The 15,917-nt window shown below is 43.9% G+C and overlaps 1 protein-coding gene across 3 annotated transcripts in view; it reads left to right on the top strand.

Moving 5' to 3' along the window:
- LOC120061200 (beta-catenin-like protein 1) overlaps positions 1–13,695 on the top strand; it is a 37,335-nt gene extending 23,640 nt beyond the window's left edge. For 2 of the 3 annotated variants that reach the window (XM_039010821.1, XM_039010820.1), the window contains 5 exons: positions 216–313; positions 706–786; positions 9,132–9,269; positions 10,580–10,652; positions 13,258–13,695. In XM_039010821.1, the coding sequence (XP_038866749.1) occupies positions 216–313; positions 706–786; positions 9,132–9,269; positions 10,580–10,652; positions 13,258–13,346 (479 nt within the window). In that variant the 3' untranslated portion in view covers positions 13,347–13,695. The remainder of the gene's footprint in view (positions 1–215; positions 314–705; positions 787–9,131; positions 9,270–10,579; positions 10,653–13,257) is intronic. The other variant, XM_039010822.1, reaches the window with a different exon arrangement.
- Positions 13,696–15,917: the final 2,222 nt, after the last annotated feature.

The raw sequence follows: 15,917 nt of genomic DNA, 5'->3' as shown, positions 1-15,917 counted from the left end.
ACTGCCAGACTGTAACCTGATCTTGGAATATAATCCGTTTTACAATAGTCTGTTGCTCCTATGAATTCTGAAAATGCATAGTATTTTTACGTACAGTATAATATTAGCACTGTGGGTTCAATAACAGTAGGCTACTTCTAACCCCTCATGAAGATGAAGCTGGGCTACCTTGATGAAGCCACAGTGGAACTGATCTGGTTATTTTCTCTTTGCAGAACACGTGTGTTCCATCATAGCTTCCTGCCTGCGGAACCTGAAAGCCCAGCAGAGGACGAGGCTCCTCAGCAAGTTCACAGAGAACGACTGTGAGAAGGTGAGATCTTCACAGATCCACCACTGTGCAGATAATTAAAAAAAAAATATATATATTTCTTAAAGCGCATAAGGAATAATGTGCCCCAATGTTCGGGTTTTGCATGTTAAGTTCTAGGATAGAAGCCCCCTGGTACAGGTGTGAGCTTGTGTTGATCAGCATTTGATTGGTCACTATTATTGACAGAAATATTGATACTGTGGTGGGAAGAGTTATGAACCTCACTACCAGTGATCGAGACAACCGACTAGCTGAGTGGTTCTACAGACACGGTCGTAGACATACTACATGCCTGCCTCTGACTGTCTGAATTCTATTTTCTCCCTACCTGGGGATTTTGTATGCATAGTTCCTTGTATTGGTGTCTGATGTCTTCTCCCTCTGTCCTACAGGTTGATAGACTGATGGAGCTGCATTTTAAGTACCTGGAAGCTGTTCAGCTGGCTGACAAGAGGATTGAAGGAGAGAAACACGTAAGGGTCCTACCCCTACCCCCCTCCGCTACCAACAGCCTGCATTCTAACCTTGGCTGACAATAATTCTGAAACAAGGGCAGATAAGTGTCCAGATAGAAGAGTCATTTTAGATAGACTTGTAATTGTCACAACTTCAGGACTTGCGGCTAGCTTGGAGAGAGGCTGGAATCCTTGATTTAAATCCAATGCCCAAATATAATGTTATTATCTACGTTAAACTCCCCAGCTTCTGCTGCATGGACCCACTCAGAATATGTTGCTGTGTGAGGGTTATGTCTGCTTGCTTTTTGTGGCTGGAATCCCCCTCCATTGTTACAGGCAGAGATGCCCAATGAGATCCGATCAGCCACAGGTAAGCAAGGCAGTGTTTGAGTCTGATACCCTGTGATCCCAGAGAATGTGTGAGGCCCAGACTGTGCTGTGCTCCCTCAGCCAGATGGAAAGAGCCAGATAAGAGAATTATCTTCTCCAGCAGGAGCGAGAGGACAGGAGAAGGTAGAGTTTTAAGAGGGAGATAGCTTTAAGATTCATATCTGATGAGAAATGATTTTATTTGACCCCCATTGATTTGAAATTGTAAATTAAAGGGTGACCGCTTGACACGACTTGACATTCCCCATTACTTTTGAGTGCAAGTATGACCAAGTAACACCCAAAGAACACATTTTCTGTCTTATCTTGATGCATTATCTTGATGCACATGGATAGCCCTAGTACATTGTTCAAAATGAGAATGTATTTAGTTCCGTTAAAGATTGAAGAAACGTAGGTAACTAATACTTTAAGTATCTTATTTCTGTCCTGGCTGGGATCTTCTCTCATGTCTTCTATCTATAAAGATGCCATTTCCTGCTGTGTCCTGTGCCCCTTCCACTTCCTTTGTACAACTGGCTGCCGTCAGCAGTTCTGTTTTTATTAGTCCACTCTCGTTCAGGTGTTATTTTTTAGGGTAAGCAAAATGTTTTCCTTTTCTACTCCACAGGAGTATACTTCTCGTCATCAGAGGAGTCCTCCGGACCTAAATTTAATAAGCTGCTTATTTCCCCTCCCTCATCCCTCCATCTTGGTGATAATAATGATGCTCTTGGAAATTGATTAAAGTAAAACATGTCTGAGACCGACCACAATATGGCAAAATTCCTCAGTGCAGTACTGAGAACCTGGAAATCTCAGTTGTTTGCATATGATTAAACTCATCTCATCTTCTATTTAAAGGTTGTGTTAAGGCACAGGGAATTAGTCCCCACATCTGCCCCCCCCCCAACTCCACACCCACTCTCTCTCATTTCTGCTTTCGAGGCAAAGAGATGGTATCAGAGAGAAGTGCTAAGTTGCTGTGAAATTGATTAGCGCAGACAAGTAATTACTGCTGTAGCCCCTGTCAGGTTAGTCAGGTCTCTGCTGACTGCAGGCAGGGAACGAGGAGTAGTCTAACTACCTGCAGCTCCTCTAGTAGCCACACTATCCTAGTGGTCATGCTATAGACATACAGGGCTGCACATTCTGCATGCAAACAGCATACAGTGACTTCCGAAAGTATTCACCCCCTTGGCATTTTTCCTGTTTTGTTGCCTTACAGCCTGGAATTAAAATAGATTGTTTTGTGGGTTTGTATCGTTTGATTTACACATGTCTACCACTTTGAAGATGAAAACAGAACTTGAGCGTGCTTAACTATTCACCTCCCCAAAGTCAGTACTTTGTAGAGCCACCTTTTGCAGCAATTTCAGCTGCAAGTCTCTTGGAGTATGTCCCTATAAGCTTGGCACATCTACCCACTGGGACTTTTGTCCCTCAAGGCAAAACTGCTCCAGCTCCTTCAAGTTGGATGGGTTCCGCTTGTGAACAGCAATCTTTAAGTCATACCACAGATTCTCAATTGGATTGAGGTCTGGGCTTTGACTAGGCCATTTCAAAACATGTAAATGTTTCCCCTTAAACCACTCGAGTGTTGCTTTAGCAGTATGCTTAGGGTCATTGTCCTGCTGGAAGGTGAACCTCCGTCCCAGTCTCAAATCTCTGGAAGACTGAAACAGGTTTCCCTCAACAATTTCCCAGTATTTAGCACCATCCTTCAATTCTGACCAGTTTCCCAGTCCCTGCCGATGTGAGGATAAAAATTATCCCCACAGCATGATGCTGCCACCACCATGCTTCACTGTAGGGATTGTTCTCGGGGTGATGAGAGGTGTTGGGTTTGTGCCAGACATAGCGTTTTCCTTGATGGCCAGCTCAATTTTAGTCTCATCTGACCAGAGTACCTTCTTCCATATGTTTGAGGAATCTCCCACATGCCTTTTGGCGAACACCAAATGTGTTTGCTTATTTTCTTTAAGCAATGGCTTTTTTCTGGCCACTCTTCTGTATAGCCCAGCTCTGTGGATTGTACTGCTTAAGTGGTCCTATGGACCGATACTCAAATCTCCGCTGTGGAGCTTTGCAGCTCCTTCAGGGTTATCTTTGGTCTCTTTGTTGCCTTTCTGATTAATGCCCTCCTTGCCTGGTCTGTGAGTTTTGGTGGGCAGCCCTCTCTTGGCAGGTTTGTTGTGGTGCCATATTCTTTCAATTTTTTAATAATGGATGTAATGGTGCTCCCTGGGATGTTCAAAGTTTCAGATATTTTTTTATAACCCAACCCTGATCTGTACTTCTCCACAACTTTGTCCCAGATTTGTTTGGAGAGCTCCTTGGTCTTCATGGTGCCCCTTGCTTAGTGGTATTGCGGGCTCTGGGGCTTTTCAGAACAGCTGTATATATACTGAGATCATGTGACTCTTAGATTGCACACAGGTGGACTTTATTTAACTAATTATGTGACTTCTGAAGGTAATTGGTTGCACCAGATCTTATTTAGAGGCTTCATAGCAAAGGGGGTGAATACATATGTACCACGCACCACTTTTCCACTTTACATTTTTTTAGAAACAAGTTTTTTTTCATTTCACTTCACCAAATTTGGTGTCTGTCCATTACACGAAATCCAAATAAAAATCTATTTAAATTACAAGTTGTAATGCAACAAAATAGGAAAAACGCAAGGGGAATTAATTTTTGCAAGGCACTGTAACTGGATGCATCGATGCTGAAAGGATTTCAAAGGAGAAAGTATTTCAAAGCGTCCAGAAATGAGCCTTTCTCTTGCCTTTCCCAAACTTGTCTATAGCCTATCATGCACTATATAGAAAAGTATGTGGACACCCCTTCAAATTAGTGGATTCCGCTATTTCAGCCACAGCCATTGCTGACAGGTTTATAAAATTGAGTACACAGCCATATAATCTCCTTAGACCAACATTGGCAGTAGAATAGCCCGTACTCAAGAGCTCAGTGACTTTCAACCTGGCACCGTCATAGGATGCCACCTTTCCAACAAGTCAGTTCGTCAAGTTTCTGCCCTGCTATAGCTGCCCCGGTCAACTGTTAGTGCTGTTATTGTGAAGTGGAAACGTCTAGGAGCAACAATGGCTCAGCCGCAAAGTGGTAGGCCACACATGGTCACAGAATGGTACCACCAAGTGCTGAAGCGCGTAGTGTGTAAAAATCGTCGGTCCTCGGTTGCAACACTCACTACTGAGTTCCAAACGGCCTCTGGAAGCAACGTCTGCACAAGAACTGTTCGTCGGGAGCTTCATGAAATGCGTTTCCATGGCCGAGCAGCTGCACTCAAGCCTAAGATTACCATGCACAATTTCAAGCGTCGGCTGGAGTGGTGTAAAGCTCGCCGGACTTTGGAGCAGTGGAAAAGCGTTCTCTGGAGTGATGAATCGCGCTTCACCATCTGTCAGTCCGATGGACAAATCTGGGTTTGGTGGATGCCATGAGAACGCTACCTGCCCGACTGCATAGTGCCAACTGTAAAGTTTGGTGGGGGAGGAATAATGGTCTGCGGCTGTTTTTCATGGTTCGGACGAGGTTCCTGAGTTCCAGTGAAGGGAAATCTTATCGCTACAGCATACGATGACATTAGGGTTGACTCCGGCAAAAAAACTAAAATCAATTCATCTATTCTTTTGACCAATCGATTGGGCCCCCCAAAAAATACGTATATTTTTCCATATATAGACAAAACCTGTGTGTTTTAATAAAATCAACTATATGCATTGAGCTTGTCTGATGCTTTAAGCTTACGGTTTGATGGAATTAGACAAATGCCTCGAGGGCGCCAGAGTTATAGATAACAAGAAGAAAAAAACCTGAACCTGACCCAACTGTTCTCCTCCCACTCCTGCTGGCTTTCACAGGTTCTGCCATTACTCTCCTGAAGTAGCCGGTAATTGGCTAAAGGAGTCGGCGGAGACCTTTCTCATGTGGGATGCCAATTTATCTTACCATTTCTACCGATCTGCATGCCGTTTATGGTTTTAAATGCACGTCTTCGTGAAAGTTTCAATTATAATAATGTTTTCATGTCTGAATCATTGTCATGTGGTTAATCAAAATTCTACCCAAATCTAGTGGAAAATAATACAAACCTAAAAAGTAACTTATTTTGCCGTTGCTAACTATGTAAAAATAGCCTACATAACGCCAACAAATAAAAATATTGCAGTCTGCAGGTAGAAAATATCCTGATTTAAACAAATTAAATGTCCTGTAAATCACATTGGCTACACATGGCCTGTGCAATGAACTTGAAACATTGTATCAACTATTAATAACTTATGTGGGTCCAGCCCAATGCTTGTGCTAGCGAACTTGCAACGTTGTATATTCTGGGCTCTCAGTTTCCCATGCCAGTGAGCTCGGGACAGACACAGCTGTAGGCTTTGCACAAGGGATAAGAAGCAGTGCTTGACTTGGGCAGGAGCTCACTGGAGCTGAGTCCCAGCACCTCAAATGTTCTACTGCTTGAACTCCTCTTAGCATATTAGCTAAAAAATATTGTGGAGCTCCTGCCTCTAAAATATAAATGGTACTGGCACCCAAAATGAGTCCCGGCAACTATTTTAGTCCAAGTCAAGCACTGATATGAAGTAATCAGGTAATATTTTATGACGTTTCCACTTCATCAAAGCATGACATTTTCCCTTTCACGTTGAGTGGTTATCGAAGGGAGAGAACTGGAAAGATTTTTCAAATACATTGAGGAACTATTGTAATTGTCAATGGATGTAAAAACCACCTTTGTTTGCTTGCTGTTTGAGGTGAAGTAAACAACATTGCTTTGAGAAGCTCCACAGGTCATTAAGCCAACCAGAAATAGTATCAGATCCCCAAATGGGCACATTTATATGCCTACATTCCCTTACTCAACATTGACAGAAGTTCTCCAAATAAAAGATAATGACTAAATTGACAAAACTCATAAATAGAATGAAATAAACCAATACTTGTTTCTCACAAATGTAGCATAGGTTGTGCACTCTGCAAACAACGTGTCCATTCCGACAATGATAACGGGAAGACTGGAATAATAATATTGAATGCATTAACAGAAATTTCCATAACCAAAGTAACAAACATTGTAGATGAATTCTTATAATTTATATCAGTATATGTACTACTGGTGATATAGGTCATGGGAAATTGATATACACCAACAATCAAACGCAAACAATTCATACAATGAATGTGGACAAATTGGCGGGAGTGTGTGCGTTCAGGAGAGAGAAATGCATTGTGCATCTGGGCACATGGTCAATCCATGGCCATGCAGCATTTACGGTGATACAGCCTCAGCAGAAGTCAGGGCTTTCATGCTTCGCGGAGCAGTTGTCAAGGAAGTGAGTTTGTTATTTCTACAGGATGTTCCGCCCCCACCTACCGTCAACCAATCATGTCAATGCGGAGCTGTACAGAGCCCTTTGCATTGTTTAACATTTGGTTCCAGTCATTAGAACGAGCCTGTTCTCCTCAGTTAAGGTGCCACCGACCTCCTGTGCTATCTATTTGTTACTGCTTGACTGAAATTATCTCGGTCGAATAACAGCCTAACGACCAAACAATCCACCAGTTGACTAATTGGGGTCAGCCCTAAATTACATTCTAGATTATTCTGTTCTTCCAACTTTGTGGCAACAGTTTGGGGAAGGCCCTCTTCTGTTTCAGCATGACCATGCCCCCGTGAACAAAGTTTGGTCCATACAGAAATGGTTTGCTGTGATCGGTGTGGAAGAACTTGCACAGAGCCCTGACCTCACCCCATCGAACACCTTTTGGGATGAATTTGAATGCCGACTGCGAGCCAGGCCTAATCGCCCAACATCAGTGACCAAACTCACTAATGCTCTTGTGGCTGAATGGAAGCAAGTTCCTGCAGCAATGTTACAACATCTAGTGAAAAGCCTTCCCAGAAGATTGGAGGCTGTTACAACATCTAGTGAAAAGCCTTCCCAGAAGATTGGAGGCTGTTATAGCAGCAAAGGGGGGACCAACTCCATATTAATGCCCATGATTTTGGAATGACATGTTTGATGTCAGGTGTTCACATACTTTTGGTCATGTAGTTTACCTTTCTTCCAATTTTAAGTGTTGGTGGTTGGTTTCAATGCGTTGGTTATTTTTGCTCCTCTCTATCCCTGCTTCCTGTCTTCCTTACCTGCTCCAGCCTTATTAAGAGAATGGAGCTATTGCTCAGACATCCATTACCTCAGCCTCTGTGTGTAGGAGGGCTGTGTGCTGTGGGATTGATGGGAGCTGGGTAGGGATCAGGCCTGAAAGGTCCTATTGTGCAGCATCATCTCCCACCCAACCACTGGAGTCTTATTGATCCTTGTGATGGCTTAAAGCATGTACGTTTGTGTGTGTGTAGGTGGTTGCCTGTATTTCTGGGATTCTATTACCTAGGTTAGGATCAAAATAGAGGAAAATGCCATTTGATTTCTGAAAAGCCTAAATGTTAATCTGTGCAACTATCAAAAGTGAAAATCAGCATCTCTCCCCGTTCAAGTTTTATCACCTACTCTTACACCACACAAGTAAACTGATTCGGTAAGCCCTCTGGCGTACGGAGGGCTACAGTAAGCTCAGGGAAAGTGCTGACGAAGAAGTAACTTTAATTCTTTGCATTCCACCAGAGGAAAAGCATGGAGCCAGCATTTGTTCCATTTTGCTGTTGTCATATTAACACCTGTACTGGACCAGGATGTGGAATGGAGAAGAGACTGAAAATCGGTCCTCATTACTTTCTCCTTGGTGGTTAGTTGTCAGGCCTCATTCCTTGATTAAGTCGTCCAGGCTTCCTTTGAAAAAGTTTTTCTCCACTCCAATTATTTTCAGAGTAATGAGGACAGACTAGCTGGTATGTTTGCCAGTCCCTTTGTCCCTAGGGTTCGCTATACATTAGCATATACAGACATTTTTATCCACTTGGTCTGATGCAGTAGCCTATATGAGATGACCGTCTCAGAACAGGCAGGAGTTTTGTTCTGAAAGCTGCACCAGCTATATCCCCAGATGTCTTTTTAAACATTGTTTTCAATCATGGGTAGGTCTATTGTTTTACATCTAAATAGGCTAGAGTTGCAAATGCTTACAAGTCCCAAAATAGTTTAGTCTTTGATATTAGCATACTAAAGATATTTTAACGTCATAAATTAGTCTAGCTTGAATGTGTCTTGATATGATTTATTTAAAGAAATGAACCCCTTCAATGTTGTAATGCTTTCAAAATAAAGTCAACTGACAGGCGTCAGTATTTGAATCTGAATGTCAAGCCCACGGTACTGCCCTCTGGATCCACATTTGAAGAGCAGTTTGTTTTCATCACAAACCTCTTTTTAAAGGATCCTGTTTTTTTGCTCATATTTAGAGCACGGATTAATATTCCTGTTGGATGCCCTTGTGTATGACTACTAGAGCACACTGACTGCTGCTGTGTGCATGCCAGCAATATGCCTCCTTCTCTGATGCCAGAATATCCCTTGAAAATAGATTTAGTCCTGAGGGGGAGGCTGATGTCTATTGGTGCAATTATATCCAGTAAAGAATGCCAACTGTCATGTTCTCCACCTGGGCTGACAGCAGGGTGAGAGCTAACATGCACATCAGAGTTCTGTTGCAGTTCTTCTCAGGTGTCAAGTCGTCATGGTTAGGAGTTAGGCACCACATGCTAGAAGCCCCTTCTCCTCAGTCCGGTTGCATGGCTCATGATGATTAATGTGGCCGTTGTGTTTTGACAGCTATACGTTATTGGCATATGGACAGCTTTGTTAAGATGGATAACTATACAGGTGTGCATGCGAGCAGAAGCAGCAGAGCAGACCCCCTGGCCACTTAACTCTTAAATCAATTGATATGTGTGTTGACTTGATCAATAAAGAGATTGGATTTGGAAAGGTTGACAAATAACACTTGAATATTATTTTTTTAATTCTGTTTTTATCTGTGTGTGTGTGTAACAGGACATGGTTAAACGTGGTGAGATTCTGGATGATGTGATGGAGGATGAGTTCTACCTACGGAGGCTGGATGCTGGGCTGTTTGTCCTCCAGTTGCTCTGTTATATCATGGTGGAGATCAGCAACTCAGGGATATCCCAGGTAGGGCCATGGGCTGATTTACATTAAATATGAAAAATACCTACTGTATGCACAGTATATATGAAGATTCGGCTACGTGTATTTGGTACCTTGTAGGTACACTACACAACCAAAAGTATGTGGACACCTGCTTGTCGAACATCTCATTCCAAAATCATGGGCAATAATATGGAGTTGGTCCCACCTTTGCTGCTCTAACAGCCTCCAATCTTCTGGGAAGGCTTTTCACTAGATGTTGGAACATTGCTGCGGGGACTTCCATTCAGCCACGAGCATTAGTGAGGTCGGGCACCGATGCTAGGCGATTATGCCTAGCTCGCAGTCGGCGTTCCAATTCATCCCAAAGGTGTTGTATAGGGTTGAGGTCAGGGCTCTGCATGCCAGTGAAGTTATTCCACACCGATCTCAGCAAACCATTTCTGTATGGACCTCGCTTTGTGCACAGGGGCATTGTAATGCTGAAACGGAATCGTCTAGAATGTTGTATGCTGTAGCGTTACGATTTCCCTTCACTTGAACTAAGGGGCCTAGCCCGAACCATGAACAGCCCCAGAAAAGTTTTCCTCCTCCACCAAACTTTACAGTTGGCGCTATGCATTCGGGCAGGTAGCTTTCTCCTGGCATCTGTCAAACCCAGATTTGTCCGTTGTACTGCCAGATGGTGAAGTGTGATTCATCACTCCAGAGAACTTGTTTCCATTGCTCCTGAGTCCAATAACGACGAGCTTTACATCACTCCAGCCGACGCTTGGCATTGCGTTTGGTGATTTTTAGGCTTGTGTGCTGCTACTCTGCCATGGAAACCCATTTCATGAAGCTCCCGCTGAACAGTTCTTGTGCTGACGTTGCTTCCAGAGGCAGTTTGGAAAACTGTAGTAAGTGTTGCAACCAAGGACAGACGATTTTTACGAGCTACGCGCTTCAGTGGCCTGTTCTGTGAGTTGTGTGGCCTACCGCTTCGTGGCTGAGCCGTTGTTGACCGCAGACATTTCCACTTCACAATAACAGCACTTACAGTTGACCAGGGCAGAAATTTGATGAACTGACTTGTTGCGATGGTACCACGTCATAGGATGTGCAAATGTTTGTTTATGGAGATTGCATGTCTGTGCTCGATTTTATACACCTGTCAGCAACGGGTGTGGTTGAAATAGCCAATTCCACTAATTTGAAGGTGTGTCAAGACACTATCTTTTTAGCTTAACTTCTGAGTGATATAGTAACTGTACAATGTCACAAAGAGGCAAAGTGTACAGTATGCTAGCATTATCAGTGATTCAGTCATGACCCTTTGTCCTTTCTCCTCTCAGCTGCAGCAGAGGGTGCATCAGATCCTGAACCTGAGGGGAGGCTCTGTCAAAGTGGTGCGGCACATCATGAGAGGTGAGGGTCCACGCCACACCCTGCTAGAGGCAGAGAGACTAGCACTGACATGGATCTACTCCGAATCCATACAACACCTAGCCTATTTACCAGCCTCACTCCTTCCTTCCTTTACCTAAAAGGCATAAATACATTTGTACTATCTGTTTTTAGTTTATATATTCATGTGATTTGTATTTTGAGTTATTTATTAACCTCTGTCATTGTCAACTAAGACCAGGAAGCTGTGGACGGTATGGCTCTCAGCCCTGATGACATGTAGTGATGTAAATAGAGACATCCATCATGTCACAGCTTGGACAGGGTAGCGAGTCTCATGTTGATGTGCAGCACTAGCCCCATGTCCCCTGTCTCCCTCGAAAGCCAACAGTTACTACTTACTTTACATTCATGCTCAGCTGCCCTCGTCTGTGTCGTCTGTGTCTGTGTGAGACTGACACTGTGTGGGTGCCCATTAGATTGGGAAGCTCATCCCTGATCTTCCCCATTAAAAGGCTGACTCCTGCATTGGACATGGCTTTGGCAGCATGAACAGGTTAAAGACATTCAGAGAGGATGTCAATGGCTCTGAACTGGACCCCGATCTTTTAGAATGAAAGTGAAGGCTGTCTAGAGTGGACCGCTGATGAATTTGAGATGACCAAATGTAGAGATTTTTTTATTGCTGCCTATTATCTCACACCCGTTCTATGGATAATATGGAGCTTGAGAATAAATTGTAATACTAGATTATTACTTCTGTTGAATGATACACTAGGTATATTACATTCTGTCTGCTCCAGATGATATAGGTTGTCTGTCCAGGCCTCTACACTCCAGCAGCCTCAGCGGTCTGGCCAGGCCGGGTGAAATGACCTTATTGTCTGATGGGCTCCCACCAGATGGGGCCTCTTGGCCCTCAGCTCAGAGTGGGAGGTTCTGTGGAACCAAGGTATCAATGAAACTGTGTTGGGGAATTAATAATGTAATGTAGCTTTCTAAACTAGCTCCGATCGACAGCTGCTCAGTAAAAGGGCCCAACCTGTGAAGTCACGTGTGGTGGACGATGCCATCCAGAAGCATAATGATCCCGTGTGTGTGACTGCCATACCCTCCCAACCGGTGCAGTCTGAGGTTTTGAAGTCTTGCATAAGACTACAACCTACAGATTGAAGGTGTTATTCTTGGGAGAAATGAAGCATTGAACTTCTTCGGAGTGTCTTGACAAGCACTGCAGCAGTCTGCACTCCCTGTTATCTTCAGCTCATAGCCTCATCGGTGACACATCAGAGTTGACAGGTGAAGTGTCAGGAGTGGTTCATTTCAAATGTTTCTCGATTCTGTAAGTTTGCAGGCTGAGATCCTTAATGATTAACCTACTTGTCGACAGTGAGACTGGCTCGAAAATTAAGTTCAACATTTGCGATCGAGCAGGAAGCCCTAGTCGGTGACCCAGCAAATGGTAGCGGCGTTTGTCACGCCATATTCCTGGTCGACACAGTGACAGGAAGAGCGCCTTAGAATGCCAGCCCATGATTTTGGAGAGTGGGCCTGTCTTCTTGAGGCTAATTCTAGGGGATATTGGGATTGTGTGGGTCATTTGTGGAACCCTGCTGGCTCTCACACATTCGGGCTGAATGAGCAGGGTGATGTAGAATATAGGACTTCAAGAAAATATTTGGAGTCTTGTTTTTTGTTAGTGCTTAATACCACTGTGTATAGTTTTACTATCAGTCATCATGAGTATGAGATTCAGAGCGCTCTGTGTTAGAAAGTGTGTGAGTCTTGAATTTCTGCTCATGGTCATGGTTACTGAATCTCATGAGGAGATGAATCCTCTGTGTGAACTCCTTATGATTCACCCCAGCAGTCTATTGAAGGCATGGTTTTCCCCTTGCCTCAGGCCATTGTCAGAAACTCTTTTATTCTCTGGCATTTAAAAGAGAAACTTTGTTTTTGATCTCCTCTCTCAAGGGTCCACAGGCTTTACTGGTAATCCTGCAAGAGGGGCTACCTGCGCTGGGCTTCTGACAGCACACTCCCCTCCACATTAGACTCACAAATAGACTGCTGCTTTCAGAGGCTACGCCTATGTGACTGCCTGGCGTTCCACAGCGAGTTTGCCTCAGTTAAAGAAGAGTCTAGTGTGAGTTGGCAGAGAATATAGGCTGAAGTATGTACCCTTGAGAGACAAGGTGTAAGTCAGGGGATATAGGAATAAACATACTGCACTGCTAGAGCGCAACACTGGATCTACAGGCTAGAACATAGGGTTGGAGATTCAGTTTTAGAAAAATGTATATCCTAGATTTTTAGGTTGCAGACTGCAGCCTTTTCTATATCTCTCCTTTTTTGTATTCTGGCCTCGGCACTAAGCCATGGGTTATTTAACACGCGTATGGGAAAACTGGGTGTGTTCATGCATGTATTCTTGTGTGTGCGTGAGAGAGAGGAAAAGAGCGGTTATGTAATTGTCATTCAGGAACATCCTCCTAGGTTTCAATTCCCATTCCTTTGATTTGTGTGGATTACAGGAACCATGCCCATGGAGTGGTTTGATTCAAAAGAAGACCGCGTGAAAAGCTCATAGTCAGCCAAACTAAACTTAGGGATTTGTCTTTTTCAGAGTATGCTGAAAACATTGGGGACGGGAAGAGTGAGGAGTTCAAAGAGAGTGAGCAGAAGAGGATTATGGACCTGCTGGAGAACTTCTAACCCTAACCAATCCCTGGGAGGAGTACCTGACCAGGACAGAGGGTCTCCACACACTCACAGACAGAAGATACCAGTGTCCAGCAGGTGCAGAGAAGCTGTATTGACTGCGCTCTCTGTGTGCTGGACTATAGTGACTCAAAATATAATAACAAAGATGTGAAATCTTAAGCTGCAACTCTTTCAGACTCACATGTTTGTGTTGTTTGATTTGTGTATTTTGTAATAAAATCCCATCCTGTTAAGATTGTTTTTGTGATTTTAAACCCCCATTTGCACCTCATTTCCATTCTTCTTTTGAGATAGAAATGCTTAAGTAATAAAATAAATTGCTGTCACATTGTTTTCTGTGCAGGTGAATTATGTGTAATTATTTCCCACTTTGTTGCTGTTGGCAGGGTTGTGTTAGCAGTAAGAGAGGTTGAGGGAAAACCGTGTAGGCCATGATGACGCACAACCTAAAAGAAGCATAGACAACTACTCAGGCCTTTTGTCATCATCTGGTAAGACTAGAATGGTATTTATATCTCAAGTATACATATTTAATGGGAGGATGTCTGAATATACAGTATGCCGCCTCTACACAGAAGAACTGCCGCAGTTGGGTTGTGAAATCACAGCGTGACACCCTACAGATAGTGGTAATGTGGTCTGATGCCTGGGATCCCCAGGATGACATAAAGGTGCTGGTATCATACTGCACCATGTCTGTTCATATGACTTCCTTGGCAATCCCAATGGAATGGGGCGGGTAGGCCTTATTCGCAGATCTTAGTAGAACCTGAAATGTGCTTGGAAAGCAGATTCTGTGATGTGGGCTCTGGTTTATTCATGAGCAATGGAATTAGTGAGAATCCTTGTGTTGTCAACTTCTGGTAAACCGTTGCCACAGATTTTTTTTTAGATGGCAGCAGTTTTACGGGTGCCCAACCAATTGTGCTATTATGTGTTTATTTTCGCATTATTTGTTACTTATTTTGTACATAATGTTTCTGCAACCAAAAAATAGTTCCGGGATATCAGGACAGCCATCACTCACCTCGGATTAGACTAAGATTTTTTCTTCAACAAGCAGGACATTCTCCGAACACCCGACAAGGCCAACATCCCAGTTATTTGCAAAAGAAAGAGATGCAGATACACAGGACACAGAGCGGGGTGCCAGGTTAGGATCCGCAGAAGGCGAGTGGGAAAGTTACCGTCAATATTACTCGCCAACGTGCAATTATTGGACAATAAATTAGATGAGATACAATCTGTAATATCTTATGTTTCACGGAATCGTGGCTGAATGATGACATGGATATTCAGCTAGTGGGATATACGCTGCACCGGCAAGATAGAACAGCACACTCCGGTAAGACGAGGGGGGGTGGTCTGTGCATATTTGTAAACAGCTGGTGCACGAAATCTAAGGAAGTCTAGATTTTGCTCGCCTGAAGTAGAGTATCTTGTGATAAATTGCAGACCACACTACTTGCCTAGAGAGTTTTCAGCTATACTTTTCGTGGCTGTTTATTTACCACCACAGACGGATGCTGGCACTAAGACCGCACTCAGTCAGCTGTATAAGGAAATAAGCAAACAGGAAACCACTCACCCAGAGGTGGTGCTCCTAGTGGCTGGAGACTTTAATGCAGGGAACCTTAAATCAGTTCTGCCTATTTTCTATCAACATGTTAAATGTGCAACAAGAGAGAAAAAATTTCTAGATCACCTATACTCCACACACAGAGACGCATACAAAGCTCTCCCTCGCCCTCCATTTGGTAAATCCGACCACAATTCTATCCTCCTGATTCCTGCGTACAAGCAAAAATTAAAGCGGGAAGCACCAGTGACTCGGTCTATAAAAAAGTGGTCAGATGAAGCAGATGCTAAACTACAGGACTGTTTTGCTATCACAGACTGGAACATGTTCTGGGATTCTTCCGATGGCATTGAGGAGTACACCACATCAGTCACTGGCTTTATCAATAAGTGCATCGAGGACGTTGTCCCCACAGTGACTGTACGTACATAGCCCAACCAGAAGCCATGGATTACAGGCAACACTCGCACTGAGCTAAAGGGTAGAGCTGCCGCTTTCAAGGTGCGGGACTCTAACCCGGAAGCTTATAAGAAATCTCGCTATGCCCTCTGACAAACCATCAAACAGGCAAAGCGTCAATACAGGGCTAAGATTGAATCGTACTACACCGGCTCCGACGCTCATCTTATGTGGCAGTGCTTGCAAACTATTAGACTACAAAGGGAAGCACAGCCGCGAGCTTCCCAGTGACACGAGCCTACCAGACGAGCTAAATCACTTCTATGCTCGCTTCGAGCCAAGCAACACTGAGGCATGCATGAGAGCATCAGCTGTTCCGGACGACTGTGTGATCACACTCTCGTAGCCGATGTGAGTAAGACCTTTAAACAGGTCAACATTCACAAGGCTGCGGGGCCAGACGGATTACCAGGACGTGTGCTCCGGGCATGTCCTGACCAACTGGCAGGCGTCTTCACTGACATTTTCAACATGTCCCTGATTGAGTCTATAATACCAACATGTTTCAAGCAGACCACCATAGT

The sequence above is a fragment of the Salvelinus namaycush genome, chromosome 16 (genome assembly GCF_016432855.1).
Source record: "Salvelinus namaycush isolate Seneca chromosome 16, SaNama_1.0, whole genome shotgun sequence".
NCBI lineage: Eukaryota > Metazoa > Chordata > Actinopteri > Salmoniformes > Salmonidae > Salvelinus > Salvelinus namaycush.
This window is presented reverse-complemented; position numbering and strand designations above follow the sequence as displayed.